The 26,462-nt window shown below is 40.1% G+C and overlaps 2 protein-coding genes across 6 annotated transcripts; one reads left to right on the top strand and one right to left on the bottom strand.

Moving 5' to 3' along the window:
• Nucleotides 1-1,395: 1,395 nt before the first annotated feature.
• Nucleotides 1,396-7,568, bottom strand: taf1a (TATA box binding protein (TBP)-associated factor, RNA polymerase I, A). The gene is made up of 11 exons (XM_061051852.1): nucleotides 7,387-7,568; nucleotides 6,772-6,995; nucleotides 6,448-6,611; nucleotides 5,437-5,550; nucleotides 5,145-5,343; nucleotides 4,598-4,704; nucleotides 4,045-4,206; nucleotides 3,801-3,867; nucleotides 3,487-3,610; nucleotides 3,216-3,370; nucleotides 1,396-2,311 (listed from the first exon to the last, which is right to left on the bottom strand). The coding sequence occupies exons 2-11, from the start codon at nucleotides 6,905-6,907 to the stop codon at nucleotides 2,277-2,279; spliced, it is 1,263 nt and encodes a 420-aa protein (XP_060907835.1). The 5' UTR covers nucleotides 6,908-6,995; nucleotides 7,387-7,568; the 3' UTR covers nucleotides 1,396-2,276.
• Nucleotides 7,569-9,512: 1,944 nt separating this feature from the next.
• Nucleotides 9,513-25,998, top strand: mia3 (MIA SH3 domain ER export factor 3). Of its 5 annotated transcripts, none has more exons than XM_061051848.1 (28): nucleotides 9,513-9,672; nucleotides 10,927-11,060; nucleotides 11,157-11,243; nucleotides 11,387-14,225; nucleotides 14,990-15,322; nucleotides 15,559-15,686; nucleotides 18,395-18,526; nucleotides 18,781-18,802; nucleotides 18,903-18,991; nucleotides 19,074-19,151; nucleotides 19,273-19,383; nucleotides 19,466-19,537; nucleotides 19,623-19,727; nucleotides 19,837-19,959; nucleotides 20,298-20,346; nucleotides 20,597-20,649; nucleotides 20,736-20,826; nucleotides 20,964-21,102; nucleotides 21,289-21,451; nucleotides 21,541-21,576; nucleotides 21,705-21,772; nucleotides 22,174-22,259; nucleotides 22,557-22,670; nucleotides 23,323-23,385; nucleotides 23,473-23,519; nucleotides 23,649-23,717; nucleotides 24,169-24,586; nucleotides 24,919-25,998. In XM_061051848.1, exons 1-28 carry the CDS (start codon nucleotides 9,552-9,554, stop codon nucleotides 25,167-25,169), a joined length of 6,021 nt encoding a protein of 2,006 aa, XP_060907831.1. In that variant the 5' UTR covers nucleotides 9,513-9,551; the 3' UTR covers nucleotides 25,170-25,998. The 5 variants fall into 5 exon arrangements, with proteins under 5 accessions (XP_060907831.1, XP_060907830.1, XP_060907833.1 ...); XM_061051847.1 differs by having other exon boundaries at nucleotides 20,298-20,385; XM_061051850.1 differs by lacking the exon at nucleotides 22,557-22,670 and having other exon boundaries at nucleotides 20,298-20,385.
• Nucleotides 25,999-26,462: the final 464 nt, after the last annotated feature.

Genomic DNA, 26,462 nt, shown 5'->3' with positions numbered 1-26,462 from the left:
GACTACTTTTTGTTTTGTATGTTAGTATTAATGTATGGAAACCCTAAGCAGACATGTGAGCTATCCATAAACTTCTATTTTCCTTAGATAAAGAGTCATTTCTGGTATTTTTTCTCATTATCGCTTTTTTTCTGGTGATAGTGGAATAGTTTTTCTGGAAACTATAAAACAAAACATTTGGCTCTTCATTGCCATAAGCCAGACCACAGCATGCCATGCTACCCATTGCCCACACAAATGAGGTAGATCACACCTGTTTCTGTTTGTTTTGTGCTTATGTTACCCTGGGGTTAGGAAATAAATAAGTCGAGATCTCAAGAAAACAACTGGAAATTAATCATTACCACAGAGAAATTGTATGGATGCATGCTTACGGCTTACGGTAATCTTTCAAATATAACACCAAGACACATTCTTTGTATGATTACCTACATGGCAATGAATCTGTTTCTGATTCTTACACAATTTTCTGTGAACATTGTAAGTATCTATTTTTTATTTTTGTCAATGTGTTTGTCAATTACCTCAAATCTTTGCCAGGTAAATGGCACCACAGGGAACCAAGTTACACACTTCCAGTTAGTCCTTTCAACAGTGAGGACACCCTGTCCCAGTCTTCTGCTTCAGCATACAACAATAAGCTTATAGCTGTATTAGCAACATGTTTTGTAGAGTGCAACTCCTCATAATCCCTAGTAGATGGTTACATCTACCTCACAGGTCAGACTGTTCTCCTGTTTGTGTGAATGCTACCATCACCAGGGAGATATTACACCCCAAACCCAGACCCTTAGGGACAGAACTGTTGAGAAAAGATGACAAGAATACAATGGCTGAAAATTGCAGTTACCCAAGAAGCACTTCAGTGGAGTGACCACTGCATGAGTAAGATGGACAAGAGAGGCTCCACTTTGTATCCCTGGACAAAAAATGACCTTTAAAACTAAACTGTCAAGGTGCCCTGAGGAAAAAAAAGATAACTCCCCACAGAGCCACTCCAAGTCAGAGGGAACAGTGCAAACACTGAACATTTGTGTGATTTAAAAAAAAAAAATCAAATCCCCAATAAATAAAAAAACAAACGCTTTTAAAAGGTCACGTCCAGGACAGATCCAGAGCGGTGACCAGCTTCTAAACTTGATCCTCTTCACTGCTCCCCGAGTTTTGAATTTTCAAGCGACATGTGTTCTGTATTCCCAGATTCCCTCTGCAGCTGCTCCTCTGGTCAGGCAAGTGCTTTAGGCTTTGGTTTATGTAATGTCTGCAAAGCCACACGCACACTCACACATAGACACACACGCATACATACGGCTGAGTGGGTCGCTGCATGGCAAACATTGTGGCAGCAGAAACAGAATCATTATGAACACTTTCACTTATTAACTTGACATGCTGCTGGATGCAAGACTTTATTTTCTGGTTCAAAGGAGAGCAAAGCACAGTGATGAGAGGCCGGAATCCCCTCATCTTATTAGAAACAAAATATGAATATAAAATAGACAGATTGTATTCAAATTTACAAAAATATTTACAACAAGGCACCTTGTAATGTCAGAGCTTTATGAAAACGAATAATAATATCAGTACCATAAAAACTAACAACAAATCCATCCATTGATGGCTACTCAAACATTAGAGGGAAAGAAAACAACCCGTAGAAATGGAATAGTTCAAAGATAGTTGCAGCATCTTCCTGTCCGCGGTTTGTCCCACTCGCTTAAACTTCAACAGATCTTGTTGCTGAAAGGTCTTAGTTGATTTTTCTGATATGACAATGGAGGAAATCCTCAGGCTGTGTGTTGTGTACACAAGCTTGTGCCCTTAAAAAACCCTCTGTGGAGGGGTAAAAGGTCAGCTCAGGGCAGAAGAGACTCTGCTCCCATTAAAATGTTTATAGAAACCATGAAACCAACATGAAAGCTGACATTTAGAGCAACACTCTGTCCAAATGTGTTGGTCATACCCTACAGCAACTGACTGTAACACTACAGAACAAGAGCTCCACATAGTGGACAATGTAGTTTGTGCTTTGGTAATAACGCTCAAGGCACAATTATCCAAATTAATGGGAAAAATGTTGAGATTTTGTTTTTGAGTCGGTATCACATCTGTGTCTGCAAAAAGTGCATCCGTGGAGACACGATCACTGCTTCATTAAGAAGCCTCTGCTGGTGTTCTTCATTTGTTTTCCAACAACGTCTCAGCACCATCTCCTGATTGTGAATTGTAGAGACATTATTTGATATTCAGTTTGAATCCTTTTCTTATGTCTGCTCTCAACTGGTTCCAGCTGCATACTTCAGATTAAGGTCTGTAAGAAAAAGGCATGGATGATTAATTTATTTAAAACGACATAACATAAAGATCTACAATAAATGTAAAAACTCTGAATTAACTTCAACTCTTTCTGGAACAACTGAAAGCCTTCGATGGTGCCGTGGAGGTAAGGAAATCCTGTTTGCTGCTAAAACAGGTGGACTTTTTTTTGGACTATTTCAGGAAAAACAGACCAAAGAGGATTTATTATTATAGGTAAAGAAAAAAAAAAAACCTAAAAAGTTCTCTTTTTAGACAGAAAGTCAGAAATGCAGAGTCAGAAATCGGGGAGAGAGAGAGAGAGAGAGAGAGAGAGAGAGAGAGAGAGAGAGAGAGAGAGAGAGAGAGAGAGAGAGAGAGAGAGAGAGAGTGTGGGGGATGAAATGCGGGAAAGGAGCCACAGGTCGGCTTCGAACCCGGGCTGCCCGCCTGGAGGACTATAGCCTCTGTACACAGGGTGCACCCATTTACCATTAATCTTCCAGCAACCCTGATATTACAACATCTACAACAAATGCAAAGTCAAGTTTTCTGCAAGAAGCCTCAAAAGCTGTTTTCAAATCTCAATAAATTTGACTTTTTGTTCATTTAGAAACAAATTTATACCAAAGAGGATTATTTAAAATATTGTTGAAGTTATTCAGGTGCATATTTGTCTGCTACAGTGCCCTTTTTTTATTCAAATAGTTTACAGCTGTGTTAGTACTACAATCAGATACACTGTACCTTTAAGAGGGTATTGAGACATTATCTGTATTTGCTTCATGAACACGCAGGCACGCACACACACACGCACACACAACAGTTTAGGGCTGTGGGCATTCTCATTCTCCATCTTTGATTTATAATCTTTATAAAGATAGTTGCCGTTAACAATACCTTCATCTAAATCTACCTACCAGGACAAAGGATCTTTGTCAGTGATGCCTTCACTTCCATGAGCTCTGGATTCTCCGCAGAGTCTCTGCTGGCGTGGAAGGTTGTGAAGTGCAGCGCAGGCCACCAGTCTTTCCTCACAGCCATCAGTTCAGAGACAGCGTTCTTCCAGTCTTCTCTGTTTTAACACACATGCAGGTTATGGATTATAACAGGCTTCAGTGTGGCTTACAAGAAAGAAAGGATTATTTTCAAGTCAATCAAACTAGAACTCCCCACATATGTTCTACCTACTGTAGCTGTAGTTTTTGAATAATGGTTTTTAAATGCTTCCAAACGTCCAGGTTGTCCCTCCAGCAGGCAAAGTCCAACATTTCCAGAATGACACCGAAAGCTTTCTGGATGTCACGGTTTTTCTCTGGAAACGACAGAGGAGGAAATTATTCCTAATGAAGCATTTCAAATGAAGATATCTCCTGAACCCTATTCAGTTATCACATGATAAAGAAGGACAAAGTTCAAGTTTTCTTCACATGATTTATCTATTGTCACTTTGTAAGACCTAACTTTTTTTTTTGCCAAATGATGGATATTTCATTTGCTCTTACCTGACTGAAGCAGAAAAGAACTGTACTCCAGCATCAGCTCATGGCTTGGGACTAATAAATGGAGGATCTATGGCGTGAGGGAGAGAAGGAAGCACAAGTTCCAGATAAACATATAAGAGTACACTCACATTGAGTGATATATTGTGTTAACAGAGCTTTTACTATCCAGTAATTCTTGTGTATGTGTGTGTGGCATGTTCAATAACAGAGGGAATATAAAGCATGTTGTCTTCTGGTCTGATACCTTTAACGCTGCCTTGCTCATCCTCTTGTCTGGGTGATCATGCCTCTTCAAGTACTGGTACAGATAGACATGTGCGTTGGGATTGGGGGGGAAATTGCTGTCATACGCGTAGTCATTCAGGATTTGTAAAGCTTGCGCGTGATCCTCGTAGAATTCCAACATCTGTGAAAATAAAATAACAGATGTGAAACAAGTGGAAACATTTCACTCGAGTCTGGCCTGAAATTGTGATAAAAAGTGTGATAAGATCATTTGAAAAGATGGAAGACAAGATGTTTTTCCATCACGTGAATGTCTCATCTGTCTCTATTTTCTTTTTGCAGGTATTTCAAAATGTTCAATTACCCAATAATTCCTACCGCGTAACATCACACAATAGAGGTGTCCTACATTTGAAGAAATTGAAGCAGTACATCATTGATTTTTAGATTTAAGAATATCTTGATGAAAGACGCCAAAAGGAAACGATGAATGGGATGAATCAATCATCAAGATGGTTTCTGATATGCTGAAAAATCTGTTTTTTTTATAAATTCAAGCAGTGAGTTCAGACCTCAACGTAACTCAGTATGAAGGGATCCCAGACTCCAGGATTTCTCAAAATCTCCTTAAGATTCACCGAGGCCTGTCTGAAGTAGTTGTGCATGTCTTGGTTGTGGTCTGAAACAGTAGAGCCAGTTGGACAAAACATTGGACACAAACAATGAAGAAATTCACACAAACTATCAAACAAACAGCATTTAGTGAAACGTGTATACACAAGTAAAGGTCTGTCAGCCTCATCTGTGTAACTTTACATTATTGTATTTTTTTATTTAACTGAATGTAAATATGTTTGATTTGATTTTAACTTCTATTTTTATTTTTAATAATTGTATTCCCGTCCCCTGTTTTCTGGAGCTGCTGTAATGCACAAATTTCCCCCACGGGGGATCAATAAAGTTTATCTTTATCTTTATCTTTATCATCTTTAGCTCTTATTGTAGTTACCTGTTCTGGCCTGTAGGTGGCAGTGTAACATCACATGAACGCAGCCTGGCTGTGTCACTGACATCAGTAAATAATAAATGCTTTGGGTGTGAAGCTTTGTATCAACTTACCACCATCAGAGAGTGTAGACTTTTTGTCACACCAGATGATGTAATCCAGTAAACTCCTGTAGGCCTGGATCAGTTTAGTCGTCTGAAGTTGAGAGGCCGACTCTTTCCCGTGCCGCCAACTTTCAGCAACAGACAGCTGACGCTTCGCATCCTCGATGTGACCGTTAAGCATCAAGTGGAAGGAATGTTCCAGGCAGATCTAGAGCAGCGGAGAGACAGGTCTTGAATGAAAAACACAGAAATATCAACATGACAATGAGAGTACTTGGGTCTACTAGCTAACGTAACGCACCATCAGATAATGTCTAACTCCTGAGTTCTTCATGCGCTCGTAGATGTTGTTGTAGTCTTCCATCTTTGAGTTGGGGTGATGATGAAGGATCTCAGTGCTGATCCCCCAAATAAGCTGGGTCAGAAGGTGCAAAGAAGAGCGCGTTAATATCACGGACGTGGAAACAAGTCTTCATAGCTTTTACTCCATTTAGTCAAACAAGAACATTTATAAAAGAATTGAATTGCCCATTTAGAAACAAAGCTTTTGTGGCAACTTGGTAAAGAAACAGTAAATGGATTGTACCTACAGTATAAAGCGCTTCTCTAGTCATTTACCCTCCATGTCACATTTACCCATCCACACACACATGGCAGAGGATCCTTTGTAAAATGCCCACTAGTAATAATCAATTCAATCCATACACATCAACACAACATTGCTAATTCCACTTTTTGGGGTTCCTGTTCCCTGGAAGAGTTTTTAGTTTTGCTGTTTCCTCTGCATGTCATTTTTCCAGAATGACTTGAAACTGGCAGATGTCGTTTCACTTGAATCCTAAATGACGAAAAAACGCGAGACCATTGGACATCGCCTGTGTTTTTGAATTGTAATCTTTGATCACAACTTCTGCACTTTACCTGTGAACCAAATTTGCACATTTTAATTGTTCTCGTTTCTTGATCGTGTGATGTTTATTGTGACGTGTGCTGCTGCTGCACTGCTGTGAAAGATGGCTTCATTACCTGGTTAAATAAACTCAGTGTCTTGCCCAAGGACACGTCGACATGTGGAAAGCAGGGATCGAACCGCCAGCCTGCCGTTTGAAAGACGACCACCCTTTTCTACGACTGAGCCACAGCCACCCGAACTTGAGAGTGCAGTTAAATTAATGTTTTATAGAACAACAGCCGTTACTGATGTTCCTACTGAGGAAATTTGGTTCCACAATTGACATTTTAAAATAGTTTTGCTACAAGCCATTTCCGGGTTGACAGTAAAGCACAATAACAAAGACAAAACCAAACCCACCTCTTTATAGTGCTGAGCTGTGCCATTGGTCGGGTCTTCTAACATCTGTGGGTAACACGCCATATATTCAGAGGCCTCTTGCCACCTATGATGTAGCAGCGCTTCTCTAATCCGCTCCAGACACGTTCTGGTACTCTGATGAAAACCAGTTTCCTTGGGTGACTCTTAAATAGATAAAAAAAAAAGTTTCTATTAGCGAGATGACATGAACGCAATAGTCATAAACATTCAAAACAATATAAATATACAGCCAGAGGAACGTAGCTGTCTAACTCTGATATGTTTCACACACGACAATATGTTTGATCATGTCCTATGACTCACCTACACACGTGGGATTAACCAGAGGGAGCTTTGATTTCTTTCCCCCTTTTGAGGAATTGTCTTCTGAGAAGTCGTCATCATCATCATCATCAACTGGGTCTTCAAGAGGCTCTATCTCTCTTCCAATGTCATCCATTGTCAGGACTCAGACGACACTGCTGCCTTTTATCACCTGTGCAGATGTTCAGTGTAGGATTCTCACCTGCAGGGAAAAAGAGAATTGCCTTCAGCAGGCAACAGTTTTTACACTTCACTGTAACTTTGCTCTATGTGACATAAATTCTGTCTGAACTGAAATGTTTTGACGTCTGATTAAATTACTGAATATTTTTTTTACACATTTAGTTTTTTTTTGCTTGAAAAAAAACCTTCAGATTTTATTTAATTATAAAAAGCGATTGGTTGATTACTTTAGATAATTGCAATACTTGATCGACTAATAGTACTTATAGTTTACAGCAAATCATTATGAATGGACATGAGCTTATACAGCATTGTTATTGTTAAGTACCAGAAGAGCTATTGACATATACTATTGACTTTATTACCCTGAGACCTCTAATGATCGAAAAACAATCTTGTTTTCTATCAAAACAAAGTAAGTTCAGTTCCTACCTGCAGGGCTGCAAACCTGGTTCGGTTTTTTTCCGAAGGTAAATTCCTAAATGTTCAAGTCTAAATAATAGTAGCTTTTATTTTTAAAGATATCTTGTGGTGTTTTGTTCGTTCAGTCGCTTTATTTGACTTCCTCATGTGAACTGTTGACCATCATGTTTCCAGTTAGGTAGCTGAGAGGAAGTAGAGATGAAAAAAGCTCAACGCTCATTGGTCGCTACGGTCGGAAAAGGCGGGGCAAAGAGTTTCTTCTTCTTCGCTTGTGACTTTTCTGCTGCTTTCTTTCGTCCTCGTACTCTTCCAACCTAGTTTGACCCCGAGGCGAGAATCTGTATCAGCAAAAAGATTCTCGTTTCAGAAAGTGTTCCTGCTGCAATGCAACAATCATAGATGTATGGAAGCCCATTTCCGCCAGTAAAAAAAAATAAAAATGAAAATAATAAAGTCTCATAATTTAAACTTTTTATCTCATTATTTTTGACTTATCTCATTATTATGACTTTATATCTCATAATTTTGACTTTTTATCTCATTATTTTGACTTATCTCATTATTATGACTTTATATCTCATAATTTTGACTTTATATCTCATAATTTTGACTTTTTATCTCATTATTTTGACTTATCTCATTATTATGACTTTTTATCTCATAATTTTGACTTTTTACCTCATAATTTCGACTTTATATCTCATAATTTCGACTTTATTATTTTCATTTTTATTTTTTTAACTGGCGGAAATGGGCTTCGATATAGATGCCAACCTCCCGTAAAATTTTAAAAAAAAAAAAAACACTTTAGAAGAAGACGTATTCCTGCTTCTCTTGCTGAGTTTTATCTCTAAATATTAAGTTTAACATGTTGCAAAATGCTCTGGCAATCACAGCTTCATTATAATAAATCAAAGGCACCCAGTGTTGTGTATTTTAATATGTTATTTAATGTTTTATCAGTTGTTTCCAGGAGTATACTTTTCCACTCTATTTTTTACGTATCAGTGATTGCATCTCCATTATTTTTTTATTTACATTTATTGTGTTTCTTGCTTTCAGTTAGGAGCACGTTGAACTCTGTATAAAAAGGTATTTTATTCTTTATTCTGGGGTTCTCTATAACTCTTACTCTGCGGTATGGTTATGCTTTGGGTTATGCGTGTTGAAACAGGATATTTGGCAACAAGATATTTCTTCACTTCTCTTAGGATTTGCAACACATATTGAATTCATTTGTAACCGTTTTGTTTTAATTTGAAGCATATTCACCACCATGGGCGGTTCTAGGCAGGGGCCAACGGGGTCCAGTGCCCCTGTAACACTGAGCTTGGTCCCCCCTGTGGCCCCCCCTAATAACACATACACAGTATTAGACTCAACAACCGGACTCACAATCTAATATTAAATACTGAAACAAATATAAATCATGGTATTTTATATTGAGGTATTTAATGATGTGCGTTATTATTTGGCATAATATTTATTTTTCAAAGCAATCATCTTTGTCTATTTTTCACCTGGGTTTAACGTTCCCCTCTGACAAAACAACTGGCCCCCAGTTTGGCCCCCCTCAGTAAAAGTGGACTAGAACCACCACTGTTCACCACCTCCTTTTTTTTTTTTTTTATCTGTTATTGTGATTTTGTAAAGATGTGGTTTCGGTGCAAAAATAAATGATTGCAATGGATTCAGCATCCCAAATAACGCCTAACTTGACCCCTCATGCTATTTTAAGGCACAACCAATAAGGTTCCAGGTACCCGAAGTTTCAGCAGCTCTCACGGATTTTCCTACAGGAGTTGAATTTAAACCTTTTTATATGTGTAACTAGACACCTGTAGAAACACATTGGTGTAGAAATTGGTTGGTAAGGAATTTATTCCCTTACTGCTGCGGCCCTGGATGGATTAAATTGTGCATAATGAAGAAGGTCTTATTTACAATCTTCTACATGTATCCTTAATTGATCCTAGAAGAAACTGTGCACACTAAACGATGAAGCTACATGTTTCTTTTCTCACTGTCTCTGTTCGACCAGTCTGATTCAAAAACCTAATATCCTGTGAAAAGCCACCCGAGCCTACACACCCAGCCGGATCTGATCTGCTGACGTGTCGGCTCCTTCACTGCTCAAGCTGCAGATTCAAGCCAGTCAACACAAAACTGCCAGCATGGCAGCGAAACACTTCTACCGACAGGGCTTTTTATTACTTTTATTTAATTTTATTTCCACCGCAGCCTTGGAGAAAAGGTTCTCCGACTTAAAAAGATGCGCCGATGAGGAGTGCAGCAGTAAGTTTCTTTTTCTCTTGCTTGTTGTAACTACTTAGCTCATCAGGACTTTGAAGGATGTGCATCTCACACACACACACACATCCCCGATAAAAACCATAAACTGCGCCTTATCTCTCCACTTGTTGCCAGTCGATATTTGCGACCTGGGTAACCTCATGCAGTTGTTTAGATGCTGTATGACCTACCAAACCCGAGCTAACATTCACAGCCGTCATCAGATTGGAAAGGTTTTGCTTTGCGTTGCATCTCCGGCCTGCCCTACAGTATGGACTGGTAGCTAATGTTAGCAGCTAGTTAGCCACCGGCAAGCTATTGTTTTACCTCAACAAATACTAGTTAACAATAGACAATAAAGTAAAAGGCTCGTTTGATAGCTTGATTTTGAGGGAATATTAGATGTTTGTTTACATTTTCACCTTGTTGCTAACGCTACTAAACATAGACCAAGGTTACTGTTGTTTACCTAGCTTCAGCAACAAGCTCGTACCTTTTATTATATCCAGGGAGTAATTCAGAATAATCACCCAGTTCACCCAGTTAACCCAGTTCACCCCCTCTTTTTGAAAGTTAGATGGGAGTCATAACTGTAAAGATAACTGCAGATCTCTTGAATTAAACAGTTTCACTTTCATTTTATGTTGCATGTTTTGTTAAAAAAAAAAAAAGGGGACAATATTGCAGAGCTAGATGACTTCATTGTTGATTGAGTACATCTTTTTAAAAGATCATTCAGTTTCGGCTTTTTTAATTCTTTTTTTGGGTCTTACAATTCACTTAGCAGACGCTTTTATCCAAAGCGACGTACATCAGAGAGTAAGTACAACACTTAAGTACAATCATACACCGCCGCTGAAGAAGCGGGAGCAATGCGGGGTTAAGTGTCTTGCCCAAGGACACATCGGACATGTTGCTCAGCTGGGGATTGAACCGTAAACCTTCTGGTTGAATACGACTCTACCAACTGAGCCCATCCAGTATGCCATTGTATGCCTTCATCCAGAGGAGAGGACAGTGGATGGATTATTAAAACTGGGATGAAAGAGTGGGGAATGACATGTGGCAAAGAGCTGAGGGTTGGAGTCGAACCCTGCTTGGGCCAACTGCTTCTAGGACTAAAGCCTTTGTACATCGGGTGCAGATTTTAGCCCCTAGGCCATTTGGCATCCGGTCTTTTGCGTTCTTGGAATGAGCCTTGAAAAAAGATTGTTAAACCATATATTTTTGATAATGCTTCATATTTTGCTTTCACAGTGCTCCTGGTTCGAGGGAAAGCTGTACAGGACTTCTCTGGACCAGACTGTCGGTTCCTGACAGTTAAGAAGTCAGAAACGATCTATGTTTACTATAAATTATCCGGAAGAAGGGCTGACTTATGGGCAGGAAGTGTAAGTGCAATATGTCAAATAAAACTCCATTGATATTGAGCTTTTTCTATGTAGGTATAATCCTCAAAACTTTCTTGTTTTTCTCTTTATCAATAGGTCGGAAGTAGCTTTGGCTATTTCCCGATGGGTCTAATGGCAGTAAACCACATTTATACTGACAAAGAAATTGAAGTTCGAGCAGAGGTAAAAAAAAAAAATGCGTTGTTGATTGAGTAAAAATGCATCTGAAATAAAATGCAGCTTTCAAATATCATCACTGCAGCACTTACAAATTCTTCTGCAATGACCGTGCCTAAATGTTTTTTTTTTTTGTTCTTTTTTTGCAGGAAACAGATTTTGTCTGTTTTGACACTGGATTTGATAAGTTTAATAGTTATGACGTAGATTTACTGTTAGGATCTTCAGTGGCGGAGGATAATAGTGATAATAAGGGATCGTCAGACCAAACAGAGCATCATGATAACCCTGGGCCCCTCCATGATGAAATCCCAGATGATGAAAGTGCCTCTTCACGCGAACTTGACAGGACATCTGAATCACCTACAGAAGTAGAACAGACGGATACACCGCATGCTACTGAAAGAGGTGAAGATAGCACAGGAGAGAATGGGGCTCTTGAAACTGAAGTCCCAAATATGAGTGACACCAAAGACACAGCCACAGAAACTGTAGTGGTTGTTACAGAAAAGGTCTCGATATCAGAAGGAAGTCAGATCCCTGAGTTAAAAACCACACTTGGAACTACGTTTGATGCTGTCATCTCTGATGAAGAAGTTACCAAGAAAGTTACACCATATGATGACGAGGAGGAAAGCCCAGATGTGGAAAGTGCTCCAGATGATGACATTGGTCTAATCGAAGAAACTCCACTTTTGTCGTATTCTGAAGAGACTAAAAACACTCCAGCAGATCATTTAGTGGAAGTTTCTGAAGGTGTGCAAATCCCTCCATTAAAAACTACCCTTGGAACAACTTTTGATGCCGTCGTCTCTGATGAAGAAATCACCAAAAAAGTCACCCCATATGAGGAAAGTGAAGATGAAGAGATACCGCCAAAAGATGATATCGACCTGAATGAAGAAACTCCGCTGTTGTCTTACTCTGAAGAGGAAGTAAACACTCCAGCATCTGAGTCAGCGAAAATATCTGAAGGCAAGCAAATCCCCAAATTAAAAACTACAATTGGAACAACTTTTGATGCTGTCGTCTCTAACGAAGAAATCACTAGGAAAGTTTCTCCCTTTGAGGAGGAGGAAAGCAAAGCAGTAGAACGTCCATCAGAAGAGGACAGTGATGTTAAAGAAGAAACTCCACTGCTGTCTCTTTCTGAAGAAACTCCAGAACCTTATTCAGACAAAATATCTGAAGGAGTTCAAATCCCTGATTTAAAAACTACCTTGGGAGCAACTTTTGATGCCGTCATCTCTGATGATGAAATCACAAAGAGAGTTACCCCATATGAAGAGGAGGAAATTGAAGGCACAGAAAGGCCTCCTAAAGATGACGTTAATGTTCAAGAAGATACTCCTTTGATCTCTTTCACTGAAGAAACAGAAGACCCTCCACCTTATTCAGACAACATCTCTGAAGGAGTGCAAATCCCCAAGTTAAAAACGAGCATTGGAACAACTTTTGATGCCATAGTTTCTAACGAGGACACAACCAAGAAAACTACTCCTTATGAAGAAGAGGAAAGCAAGAATGTAGATAATCCTCAAATGGATAACGTAGAAGTTAAAGAAGAAACTCCACTGTTGTCTTTCTCTGAGGAAGCCTTGGACACTCCATCATCGGATTCCCCCAAAGAGGAGAAGAACATATGGACAACATTTGGGGATGCTGTTTTTTCAGTTGTCACTGGGGGAGAAAGGACGGCTCAAGATTTTGGTTCAGAGGAAGACGACGACGATGATGATGATGATGATGAAGATGAGATAGAAGAAGCTGCTTCAGAACCCCCTACGATGTTTAAAGAAGCCAAGGAAAACATTAAAGAACCACCATCAGAAGAAGCATCAAAGGACCCAGAGGACAAAGATGTGGTTTTTGCAGATCCTTCTAATACAGATGCTGTACAGTCAAATGATGATGATGACGATGATGAAGAAGTGGTAGGACCAGAGGAAACCTTTCAACCAACCGATGAGCAAATACACCATCAAGCAGAGAAAAGTATGACGTCAGATGATCTGGAACCTCAAGATGCCATTCCTAAGGCTCAAGAATTGGATATTAAAACAATAAATGAACACTTTGAAGCCACAGAGCAAGAGGAGGTCAATAATGAGAATGCGGGTGTACAGGATCGTGTTCCAACAGAGAGAAGTGAAGATTTGGAAAAGGAATTGACTGAAAACAAAATAATGGCAGATGAGGAACTAGCCAGTACTGAAACTGGAAGGAATCTGCAACCAGCCATAGAAGAAATTCACTCAAAGAATTCTGACATCCAAGATGATGAAAAGAAAGTATATGACAGCACACGTAATCAGAAACGCAAACATTTGGGGACAGATTTAGAGAGTAATAACAGCCAAGCAGAGTTTTGGCCTTTATTACAACCAGAGATTCAAGAGGAACCACTCCAAGAGAAGTTGGAAGAAGAGCACAACACAGAGACAGCAGGGGAGAAAGAAGAATTACTTGACGATGAAAATGCACTTTCTTTTTCACAATCTGACAACTCTGACAAACTTTCACCTGAAGAAGCTGATCCCAGTGCGTCTGCTTCAGAGCCAGAGTACAGCGATAGCGTGATGAGACTGACTCTGATTCGAAACCACTTCACGGAGGAGAAAATGGAGAAGATCCAAAAGCTTCTGGGTCTCAAGAATCTCTTCAAAATGGAGGCCATGTTCTCCGACTTGGACACAGAAATGAAGGCGACGCGCCTCTCAACCACTGGAACTATGCAAGATATCGAGAGTTCACTTGAGGGCATCCTGGAAGCCTCTGAGAACACCATCCTGGATGAGGTCGAGAAGATGCTGGACAGTTGGGAGACAAAACACAACTACGAGCAACATAAAGATACAAGTAGTTCGGATGAAGCGACGGAAATACTCGATGACTTCCAGGAACTTGCATTCAGCCTTCGCCAGAAGTATTCGACAGCCAGTGACAGCACTCCCTTAGCAAAAGAAAAAGCATCAGAATCCGTCCAAGGTAAGATTTATTTTCCTCTTACTTTCAACTGTTTTAATAATGGTTGTAGGATGGCTCCTCGATTGGTAGAGTCACTTCCACATACCACTTCATTTTTTGTTTTAACCACTGAGATAGGGCCATCACAGAAAAGCCTTGTTTAGTCCATTTGCTTAGAAACTGCTGATAAAGTGAAAGCAGATTTTGATATTCAACACTGCAGACATGAAGCCTTGAATTGTCCTTTTAGGCACTGGTCCACCTCATGTCAATCACCTCATGGTAATCCTCTACTAATGTCATGTTAAGATATATTAAGTACAGTAAAGGCATAATCCAACCCCAACTACTGTAGAAAACACTTTAAAAATTCAAACTTAACTCAATGGCGCTGTGTGACAGGCACAGCGTGTTTCTAACATCCAGTCTGATGCAGAGCTTTGTTTGGTGGCAGTCAACAGCTGAATGAATGGATAGTGTCTCCACTATCCTCTCTGTCCGTGAGCTTTTATTTAGCAGCCCCAGTAAAAAAAAAAAAAACGTATTCATGCCGCCTGTTTCTTCATCCTTTCTCTTCACTAGCTTACAGACTGAAAGTGAATGCTCACCCTACATGTGCTGTATTTGCAGCTTTGACCCACACATGACCTAATCAGTGGTGGTTGGAGACCCCTGCTACTGACAACTAACAACTATAATCATTTTTAACTTCTTTTTTTTTTTTTGCATGAATCTGGAAACTGACCTCATTTGTTTTGTTTTGGACTTCAATGTTTGTGTCACAGGTGAACCTGACGTAAACCATGTCATGCCCCATATTGTTGAAGAAGACAGGACAAGCAGCGTCCCTGTGGTCGAGAGCGATAACAACCTCACAGTAACCGACCATGACAAAAGGCCAGCTGAAACGAAAGTAGAGCAGGCAGTTTGGGATGAGCGCCACAACGGGCGAGATGTCAACATGCAGGAAGATGGTGGACACTTCAATAAAAACAAAGACAATCTGCCGAGCTTCAGTGCATCGGAAGAGATGCAGAGAGTCCCTCAAGACACCCTGGAAAATCCCCTAGACATGGGACTTGGTGTAGAGGTTGAACACTCATCCTCTGGTTCCTCAGGTAATACAATGCCAGAGATCATTGCCAAGCCCTCACACTAAATTTTACATTTCTGTTCAATTATTGTCAGTATTCAAGTGGTACTTGTGATAAACAGCATAGTCCATAACATTTTAAGTTCCCTGAAACTTTATTATTTTAAAGTTATTGAGAAGTTTTGTTTTGTTTGGTCTTGGCTAACTTAATTTTACCATAACACACATAAACTGACTAACTGGTACGTTTTCTTCCACTAGGATCTTTGGACTCCATGGACCCAGTTTCTGATACTCATGAAGAAGTGGGATTATTCTCAACTGGAATGGTTTACATGGGCTTCATCCTTTCATTGATGAAGACCAAAATGACAGAGTGGACTTCAGTGGTAAGTCTACTGTCTACACGAGCTTTGTTAGCTTAGTTTGCTGTCCAAGCTGTGCGTGTCACAAGTGAATCGTTTGATTCTATTAAATCATAATGCAAATGAATGCACATTTTATGTCACTTCATTTGACTTTACTCAGACTTTAACTGTTACCTAGAGCACTAGGCTGTGAAACACAACCAGGACTTGAACATTTGCTATCAATGGCATAAGCAAACAATGTGATTTTATGAAAGACAGGATGATACCGTAATTTGCACACCAAGGGCCAGTTATGCAATAAACTCTTTGCCCATTATATTCTGACAGGTCCACAACACAAATACATTAGAATATCTACAGTGCCTAAAATAAAATAATCCCCACGGAAAGACAATGTTACAGAATCTACACTACACTGAAAATAAATCTGGACCAGTCTCAATGTACTCCCTCAAAGATTTGACCACATTGGATATTTGTTTATTATGCAAAGGTATGATGGAGAGAAGAAAAAAAAAAGAGAAAGTTTTGATTCCCATTGACAGAATATGTCATATCTCTGTTATACACTTTTAACAGGTAACATTATCCCCCAAAATTGTTCAGTTAGTATTTGTAGCACTCTTGAACTCACAGCACACGCAAGTGCTAGTCCATTTGAATATGAGTTGTCACGTTTCACATGAGGAACCTCTGTATGTGGGACATTTATGAAATTTCCGATTTTCCCTGAACCTACCTCGGCCCTCCCCCCTCGTCTTGTTGACTGTCGCGGTGTAGGCTGAAGTTCAGCACAGCCGGTGTTGAGCTGTCTACTCGCTCAAGCAGTGGGCCTTTATTTTGACATGGAAAAGGCAGATAAATATCGCAAGACGGAGTTGTAACCTGCTGTCAAGCCAACTTAGCTTCCAAAACGCCTTTTTTGTAGTAACATTTTCACCCATCTTTGTACGTCTAGCTCGGCTAACGTATCAGCGTTACTTACACGGTTTCTAACGCGGACGTGCTAACAAGCTAATATCTGTCAAACTAGCATCCACAGACTAGCTCCGCTCTTGTTTCAAAGACTTGGGCATGGAGACCGACACGTTACCCCGACCTGTAATGGAACCGGAACATGTTTACTTGTTGTTTCTAAAGCAGCTGCAGCATGTGAGTGTACATTTTGAGTCCAGCACAGTAAATCCTGTCTATGTCTCGGTATTTGTTATGCTATCGTGGCCTGCTGACGTGTTAATAAGCATCCACACTTCTCCTCAGTATACTCACTCAGTGTGTCTTATTGATGAAGATCATTCTGCTTCTTACATGTTCACTGAAGATATGTTACATGGATGTTAATCTATATTATGTTTCCTTGTTGATTATAGTTTGAATATCCATAAACATAGCATTTTTAAAGTCCTGTAACATGTTTTTATGTAGGCCTTTTAAAGTACAGTTTTTAAAATAGAGGCTGAATAAAGCGTGTTAATCCTTCCAGGCAACTTGATGTGTTAATAATTTAAAATCCCCCGTATTTAATTGAACATAAGAGTGTGTGTGCTGTCCTGTCTGAATCGCCTCATGGTCAGGTCAAAGGTTACTCTGGTATGACTGGACATTTAAGTCGTGGTAGTATTACCGTCTATTTCTGCGATGATATGATACTTATTTGCTGCAGCCTTTTGGCAACACATGATCCTTGATTGATTTAAATACACACATAAATGTAGTAACCCTATTGCAATGTAATAATTCAGTTGTATAAAGCAATGCTTAGTTATGTCCTAATTGGTCAAGTCATGTTTATTTCTAAAGCACATTTAAAAACAGCTGTACAATACATTAAAAAAGAAAAAACAACTTCAGATCACAACGTCCACAAGAGAGAAATATATATATATGTATACATATAAAGAAAGCAACAAAGGAACCTGAAAGAAATGGTCTATTCAGGACCAGGGGACTCAGATGCTAAAATATAAAAGTATGTCTTGAGACGAGACTTAAGAGTCAACAGAGGGTGCAGACCTGATGGGATGAGGGAGGCTGAAAACTTACTTTACTGAAAAGGCCCTATCTCCCTTTTAGCTTGAGCCGTGAGCGGGGGAACAGCCAGGAGGCCCCATGTCTGATGATCTCAGGCGCCTAGATGAGGTGTACGGCCTGAGGAGGTCGGTAATATAAAGGGGGGGGGGCAGGCCCATGCCCAGGCCCAGGCCCAGGCCATTCAGGGCTGTAAAAACAAACAACACAATCTGAAAATCGATTCTGAATCTTATTGGGAGCCAATGAAGGGACGCTAGGACAGGATATTGATGTCCGATTGAATGTGTTAGTAGCATAGAAATATGTGAAAGAGCTGATGAGGTTTGCAGCTGTATGCCTGTGTTACTCTTACTCTCTTACTACTATTATTGTATGGTAATGTGCTGATTTGCTTTCGTCTCAGGGGTGGGAATAGAGTAACAGATTACTCACACTTTTCTTCATCAGATATGTGTCAATGAGTGTAAGAGGAAGGTGGTTGGTACTTACTGTATTGTATCTTCTTTCAGTCAAGCTATTACTTACAGTTAAATCACAATAGGAATGATAACTTAATTAACAGCCTTTATTTATTGCAAGACTTGACAAATAACGTTCTTATAGAATTATAGATAACCAACTTAATTGCATCATTCCTGAGTGTAGTCTACGATCATTCTTCAATACTGTGCTTGTGTTTTTGTGACCTTTTTTAGATGATTTCACTACTACCAGAAGAGTGGAAGCCAGGCGACACCTTGTATGGCTGTCCTTGGCAATCTGTTGTCATCACTGCATTGATTGGAGTAGTGACCTTCACCCTCTTCTTCTGGAGGACTGTGTTGGCAGTAAGTGTTGTACTACAGCTTCTCTCATCTCTGCTTCAATTGTGTGTCAGGATTTGACAACAGCACAGGGAAAATATTGGTTTTGTGTACGCTTGCATTTATTGACTCTGTACATGCGCGCTGCTTTTGATCTGCTTATGTAAGAGGAAAATAACCTACCAATAGTTCACGATCAATGTAGTGTTTTTATCTGAGTCACTGCAAATTATATCGATGTGATCTTAACCTTGTAACTTTTCTAAACCCTTTTTAAGGTGAAGAAGAGACAATACCTTGGTAAGTCTCATATACGTCACACATATATTGCATACCACATTACTTTACAAAATGTTCAAGCGCAAAATTTAACTCCTTGCATCATATTTGTTGGCCACAGTGGATGAAAAGAAGCTATCAGAGCAAATGCATGCACTCAGAAAAGAGCGGGAAGATGCCCTCACAAAGATGTCCGAGCTCCAGAAACAGGTGAGCCACAAAATGAAATGTGAACGAAAAATCTTCGAGCTACATTTGAAACTTTCTCTAAAGTGTTGTCTTTCTTTTGAAGACGGAACAGCTTAAAGAAAAAGAAAAACAGTCCAAGGAAGCAGTTAGTTGTACAGTGAAAAGAATGCAAGACCTGGAGGTAAGAACATAGAAATGTTTTGATTGTTCTGTGTTAATTGATTTCATTCCAATGTATTTGTAAGAGTGTGCTCCTTTGTAAATGAACATTCAGTGATGCTTCTGTCGTTACCTTTGTGCAGAGTAAGGCTATGGAGGCCGAAACAAGAAATCGAAAAATAGCAGAGGAAAAGAATAAATACACCAAACTCCTCCAAGACGAGAGGGCAAAATCTCTGCAGAATGAAACCAGGGTAAGTGCTTCACGATTTGACCTCCGCTTTAAATCTCTGCCCGTCATCTCAGATTTCTGATGCTTAATCGTTTCTTTAACAGATTGAAAAACTAGAGAAGTCAAACGAGAAGCTGCAGCTCAGCAGGAAAAAGGTTCATGATGCGCTCTCTAAGGTACCTGTCCTCACATCATTTTCTACACATTGCAATATTGCATGAAGTTCAACCGCTTATATTAAATCTCATGTGTTTGCTACAGACCACTGTGCTCCTGGACGAGGCCAAGATCCGCGAAGATGCCCGAAGCGTTCATCAAAAATGTCTGGAGAAAGATTTTGCAGCACTAAAAGAAGAAAATAAAACGGTAAGACAACGTGCAAACTTGTATGTTTTCAGTGCCATCACTGAAGTCTGTTAAGAGATGCCTACATTGATAGACATTGTTTTACTGACGCACTCTTCTATTCCTACAGCTCAAGGCGAACATTAAGGGCTGGGAGGAAAAACACAAGGAGCTGAATGAGAAAATTAAAGTCTACCAAAAGTCCCAGAAAGAGCTGGAGGACTCTGTGGTGCTGAAAGATCACAACGTTGAGGTCAGAATTGTTTTTTGTTTTTTTTTAAGATTTATTTTTGGGCTTTTTATGCCTATATTTTAGAGACAGGACAGTGGATAGAGTCAGAAACCGGGGGGAGAGAGAGAGTGGGGATCGACAGGCGGAAAGGAGCCGCAAGTGTGATTTGAACCCTGGCCACTTGCTCTCGAGGACTTTGACCTCTGTACATGATGCGCAGGCACTAACTGCTAGGGTACTGGCTCAGACAGAATTGTGTTTTTAATGCTGTTATAATTTGTCTTAGATATTTACACATTAACGGTACTTCTTAACTTACTTGACATTAACTCTCTCCACATCAAATTGTCTCTTTGCAGGTGCTGTCTGATCTTCTGGCAGACCTGGAGGCTTGTGATTCACAAAAAGGTGACACCAAAGCTTTAGCCAATGGAGAAGTTGCACCTGGTCAGTCGGAAATTTTTCTCTGATTTACGGAAATGAGTAAAGCTCTGACATAGATTGAGCATGTGTACATAGATTTTTTTTGGTAGTTTACTATTTTTAAAGTGTATTATCTAAAATAAGACCAGTAAGACATCACACATTTTGTTTGTCAGTCGCAGAAGAAATGCTGACGTGTTCAGATTTATGCAAAGTCGTTTATTGACCTTTTCAGACAAGCAGACAGCCATAAAGAACAGGATCAAACAGATGATGGACGTTTCTCGGGTAAGATTTCAAGATGTTAATTAAAGCTCACCATACTTGTAAACACATATTCCAGTTTCTAAATGGTTTTTTTTGTTTGATTCCAGGTCCAGACCACCCTCTCTGTCGTTGAAGAAGAGCGTGATCGCTTCATGAACAAACTACTCAATGAAGAAAAGAGTAGAAAGTCAATGGAAGGTGAGTGTCGTGTTTGTTTTGATTAAAAAAAATTAAAAAGTGGTAAAGGAAAAATTGCATAAACATTTAACCTTGGAATACATCTTTCTTTCTGCCTCCCTCTAAACAAACACACTCTTGTTGTTTTTGGCAAACAGAACAACACCAGGAGCTGGAGCACGCAATTGCATCCCTAAAAAGTGACAAGAGCCATGTGGAAAACCAGTTCAAGATCCTGCAGCAGAAAAATGAAATCATGGTGGAAATGTATCAGCAGAAGGAAAACGCTTTGCAGCAGTAAGTGACGCCGTGACCATCAATCAGCACCTTTTATTAGCTGCTGTTACACATTCAAATCTGCACATTTTATCCTAACTATGAATACGTTATTCCGTTGTCATCATAACCCAGTCAAAAGTATGACGACAGTGTAAAAAGCTGCGTGACTGTTATTGGAAGAAGTGTGTTATTGTGGTTTCACAGGAGATTGACGAAGGAGGAGCTGGAGCGACGCAGCAAAGAGAGCATGCTGTCTGAGGTGGGAGGAAAAGCCGTGGAGGCTGAAGAGCAGGTTAAAGTCTTAAGGCAGCGCATTAATGAGATGGAGGAGCAGATGAAGAAGACGGAGGAAGTTTATAAAGATCAGGTAGACTTCTTGTGAAATGAGCAAGTACAGAGAAAACGATTTCCTGACACCCGACCCCCTGACTGAATGTCTTTTTCTTTCTTTTCTAGATTAAAGAACAGGAAAACAAAACTCATTCCAACTGGGTAGGTTGCACAATTTACTTCTATATACAAACAATCGAAATCGAACTATAAGGGTTTTTATATTATTAACAATTTGTTGAGACATTCAAGTTGTGTCAGAACTCTTAATTCTCCCGTCCGGTTTGCAGGTAAATGCTCGTAACGCAGAGCGAGCTCTGAATCAAGAGAAGCTTGAAACTTCAAAGCTCCGGGAAAAGTAAGTGTTTGCAAACTTTGTTTAGATATTGTTTGTTTGTTTGTTTGGTGTGTTACAATTCTGGAGGGAAGTCTAAATTTTTAGTGTCCAGCGTGGAAACATTTATCAGAAAATTAATTTTTAAAGCTAAAATGACAAAACATGCACTTAGTTCAGCTCCTCAATCGTAACACTTTGCTATTCTTCTCTGTTTAATATAGTCGTCAATTATTTATATATATATATATATATATATATTTATATATTAGTATTTTCTTGGACATTGTTGGTTGGACAGAAGGAACAACTTGCTGAAGCCCCCTGGGAGATCTTCCGATTTACTGAGCTGATTAATCAATAATAAAAAATAAAAGCTTGCCCACCCATGGTAAACATTTACATCTTTTTTCCCCCATTTGCAGACTTGCTGTCTTGACCTCGCAGCTGAATGAGCGCCGTGCTCCTCTCTTCAGACCAAACTCTGGACAGCCTGCAGGCCCTCGCCAAGGTAAGCAGTCCTCACAGCTTGACTGTTGTTTTTTTCTCCACTGGTATATTCATCGTACTACATAGCTTTGAGAAGATGGAGGAGGCTCTTCTTTAATGAAATCCTGCATGCCCTTTTATGTCTTGTTTTATGCTAAATGGGTAAAAGGATTCCAGTTCTTTTGTGTGTGTTTTTTTTGTGGTTGTACATGTTGACTTTCTCTGAGCCTGGAGCGAGGACTACATCTTTGCAAAGACTGTTGGGTATTCTTAGTGCTTTCTTTTCCTTTTGGTAAACGGATTGGTTTGATCAAAACAGGTGATTCATATGGCCCCTCTCCTGTGAGTGGGGGTGCACCGTCCCCTCCGATAATGATAGAGGGCCCCAGGCGTCCTCCCTCAGCCCCAGTGGGGCGAAGGATTGACCCGTATGGTGAGTTCTGGTGGATTACTGTCCACTTCTACAGCTGGGCATCATCCCTCTTTTTACCGTCTTCTGAAATCTTCACCTTCCTGTGCACCTGACTTCACTATTCTTTTCAGCTCCTTCACCTCCTTGTGTTCTTCTTTTTATTGCTTCTCAGTCTGTATTACATCCTGCAACCTTCTGGTCCTCTGCCTTCAACTCCCTTTTCATGCTCTTGTTTTGTTTAATCGAATCATTAAGACATTTCCTTTATTTTGAAGTTTTGTGTTTCTGTTGAATTTTCTTCACCTTTTGTTCCTCAAAGCCCCTAAAAACATGTTTTCTAACACAGCGTCCATCTATAAATCCAAGCAGTCGTGTAAAGCGTGATTATTAGAATGTATTCATGAATCATACCAAACAATTTTCCCTCATGATTTAATAATTGGTTTGTATTTAGTAATGTATAAGAGAAAAAAGGAATTCAATTTGAAACCAAGTTTTCAGGGGCTATTAAGTCATCCAGAATACGTTGTCCCTGTCTTTTGTCTCACAGACTAAGATGACCAATCTTTACACTTGTTAAAAGTTGGTTTTCTCTTCATCCCCTCGGTAAGTGGACGGCAGAGTCTTGATGGATTTCATTCTTAGATTGGTCTCGTTTTCTTCTCCCCTTCAGGTCCACGACCTCCATCAGACCCACACGGTCGTTACGCTGAAAACAAACACATCTCTGGGATGGGTATGTCGTCCTCAGTCTCTGAATTTCAAGAGTTCACCTTCACTTTCAAAACCTTCCTGTAACACTGTGCTGTGTCTCCTCATTCAGACATGATGGGCCCCCGAAGCTCCTCGCCTGCCAACATGGACGGATCTGTAAGTCTTTTTCAAATCAGAACACTTTTCTTTTTTTTTTTTGATATGTTACCCTCCTCCCCTCCATATTGTGAAGGCAAAGAGCCTCCTATACATGTGTCCGTTGTGTCTGTCCTTGCTCTAAAACAGACACAGGAAGTAGATCCACAAATAAAAGCAGAGACAGTGACTGATGCCTCCACAGACAGTCCAGAGCCTGTGAGTATAGAGGCTGTTCAGTCCAGGTGTGACGGTGTAAGAGAGCACTCCAACCCCTTTTTCTCTAAAGCTGGATCTGGAGTTGTGAAGAGATTCCTGGCATTTTGTAACACTGGGGCTGACTTAACGTTTTGGCTATGTGTGTGGTTTCATCTTTTCTCACAGCACGGAAAGACGCAGCAACTATTGAAACATTAGATTAAAAGTTTGTTGGATTACTTGGGTTGTTTTTTTTTTTTTTCATCCAAATAATCAAGGTGTGTGGTTACTGGTCATGTGATTGAGCACTAAATGCACTTTTTGTTGGGATTGAAATTGTGGTTTGTGGATTTCTTATAGCATGACTAAAGAGTTGTTTCCATCTCTTCTTGATGTCAGGACAGACTCATTCTAGGTGTTGTATTTGAAAATCCAGCACAGGACTCGTTCTCATTAACTGTCTGTTCTGCAGGGCCCCGGATCCTTCTTAGCATCTCCGATCAGGGACTCTCCAGGCCCAATGGGTCAGGGACCTCCTCCTGGCCCTGGACCCCACGACCAGATCTTCCCTCCTGGACCCCATGGGCGACTGCCTCCTCCTGGGGCTTACAGACCTCCAAGATCGGGACCCTACCACCTCCCACCAGGACCCCATGGTCCTCTTCCTCCTAATGCACCTCCTCCTCTTCATGGACCTTCACTACCAGCCAATGGGCACCCAGGCATGCCTTTGTCTGGACCAATGGGAGGAGAGTTTGGACCTCGGCCCGCCAATGGACACACATTCCTACCAAGGCCGGGCCCTGGACATGTCATTGATCCTCGGGGTCCCCTTCCCCCACACTTCCGTCCCCCACCATCTCATCACTTTGGACCGATGCCTCCTCATGGTGCGTTCAGCCTGTTTGAGTAATTTTCAACATGGTTTTAAGAAACACGCTTTAGTGTTTGGGGATGATTGAGTTTCAGGGATTCTTTTTTACCTTTTAAGGGCAGAGCTTACTTACTGGGTGTGATTGGAAGTTAAGAAATAGTCGTTATTTTAGCAAGATGTTAAGTTGTAGGGAATATGAGTTCAGCACAGAATCAGCAGCAAGTAGCTGAACATTATTAAAACAAAGCTATGAGATGCTTCAGTTTGTTGGTTGTTTTCTTGAGTATTAGGATGTTTTTCAGCCTTTTTATCTCTACGTTATCAGTCATATTTAACCCTCGTGTCTAGGTATCCGTGGACCCATGGGACCGCGTCTACCCATGCCTCCAGACATGCGCTTCCCAGGCCTGCGTGACCACACCAGCCCACCAATGAACCTCCCTCCAGGTGTCCCTCCCCATCCTGGTGACGCCTACGGTCAGGCTCCACCCGATGCCCTCCAGAACTCAGCGCTAGCCCACAGTGGCCCCGGACAGGGCCAACATGGGAGGCAGGAGGCCCCTCAGGACTCAGGGAGGCCAGCAATGGTCAAGCCTTAAAAATGCCACCAGCTGCGGCAGAGGACTTGAACTTGAATTTACCCCCAAACTCATTAACAACCCAGATCCAGTCCAAACACGTAGGTCATGATTCAGTTCTAAAAATAAAACTGCAATGATGTTTGTTGAAAAAGAAACGTGGTCCTTCAATTAAAGCATCATCAATCATTATGTGTCGGAAATCGATGTGAATTTAAAGGGTTGCCACTTTTTTAAACAGCTTATTGTGCAATAATAATTCATTTTACGCCAGAGGAATTTCTGTTTTGTTGATCTTAAAAGAATATATAGCAATGATTTTTAAGGGGCAATTTTTTAAATGTCATTTCCTGTGGAAATTATTTAAAAAAAGGAGGGAGCTTCTAGCATTTCAGGAATACCATCATTTTCCCAAAGCTGTTGCTTTTTGAACAGACTGTAAAGCAAATGTGTGATTTGATGGCCAGATGTATAACTTATTTTACTATGTTGGTAGAAATTTTAATAATAAAGAATGTAAAAAATGTCAGTGTTATATTATCAGCTGGTTACACAAAAGCTCTGTGTACTTTCCAACATGTCTAAACGCCTTTGCTTTACTTGGAAAAAAAAATAAGGCATACATCTGCTCCCTAGCTGAAACCTTAACAATCAGTTCTGTTATTCAAAGTTGATATGTCAATTCATCCAAAACCTGCATGTGCAAAACTTAGCTTCTCAGAAATATCTACAGACGTCAATCACTTCTGTCCATCTGTTTGACTTTTTGGTTTTGTATGTTCACTTCTTATTGGGAACGATTTCTGCAAAACTACAACTGGATAAATAAATTAAAATGCCTTTGACTGAACCACCAAACATTAAATGTTGATATTGATAGGAGTGGGTATAAATACAGAAATTGATGATGAAGTCGATTTCAGCAAAAATCCATTTTGTTTACGTTTTATTAAATTACTCTTCATTTTTATTGATGCAAGTCCATGGTATACATTACACATGAGATGTAGTCAGTGTTTTCCTTTCATAAACATTTTAACCATGTGCCCCTTTTTATACTGAAATCACCTCCCATCTCAACCCCCCCAACCCGTGGACCTCTTACCAAAAAAAATCAAATTTTCCCTCTTATATTGAAAACATTATTTTTGGTTGATATGATACTTACAAGTGAGTACTTCATTTCTTTATTTTGGCAGATTCAGTCCTTCCCACCTTGGACTAAAACACAGGAAACTATTGCCTCCAAAAAAAATCAGTGCCATTGGTTTGTTCCTAGGGCCCAACTGATATCGATATTGGGGAGGGAAAAAA

This window comes from Labrus mixtus, chromosome 12, assembly GCF_963584025.1.
Source record: "Labrus mixtus chromosome 12, fLabMix1.1, whole genome shotgun sequence".
Taxonomy (NCBI): Eukaryota; Metazoa; Chordata; class Actinopteri; order Labriformes; family Labridae; genus Labrus; species Labrus mixtus.
Note: the sequence above shows the minus strand (reverse complement) of the source record. Positions and strands in the feature narration are given on the sequence as shown.

Coding starts and splice junctions, on each gene's coding strand:
- taf1a (XM_061051852.1), bottom strand. CDS start 6,907: ATGGATGACATTGGAAGAGAGATAGAGCCTCTTGAAGACCCAGTTGAT. Junction 6,612..6,771: donor GGTTAATCCCACGTGTGTAG/GTGAGTCATAGG, acceptor TATCTATTTAAG/AGTCACCCAAGGAAACTGGT. Junction 3,868..4,044: donor TGAGCAAGGCAGCGTTAAAG/GTATCAGACCAG, acceptor CTCACGCCATAG/ATCCTCCATTTATTAGTCCC.
- mia3 (XM_061051847.1), top strand. CDS start 9,552: ATGGCAGCGAAACACTTCTACCGACAGGGCTTTTTATTACTTTTATTT. Junction 18,527..18,780: donor TCTGGAGGACTGTGTTGGCA/GTAAGTGTTGTA, acceptor ACCCTTTTTAAG/GTGAAGAAGAGACAATACCT. Junction 22,671..23,322: donor GCGAAGGATTGACCCGTATG/GTGAGTTCTGGT, acceptor TCTCCCCTTCAG/GTCCACGACCTCCATCAGAC.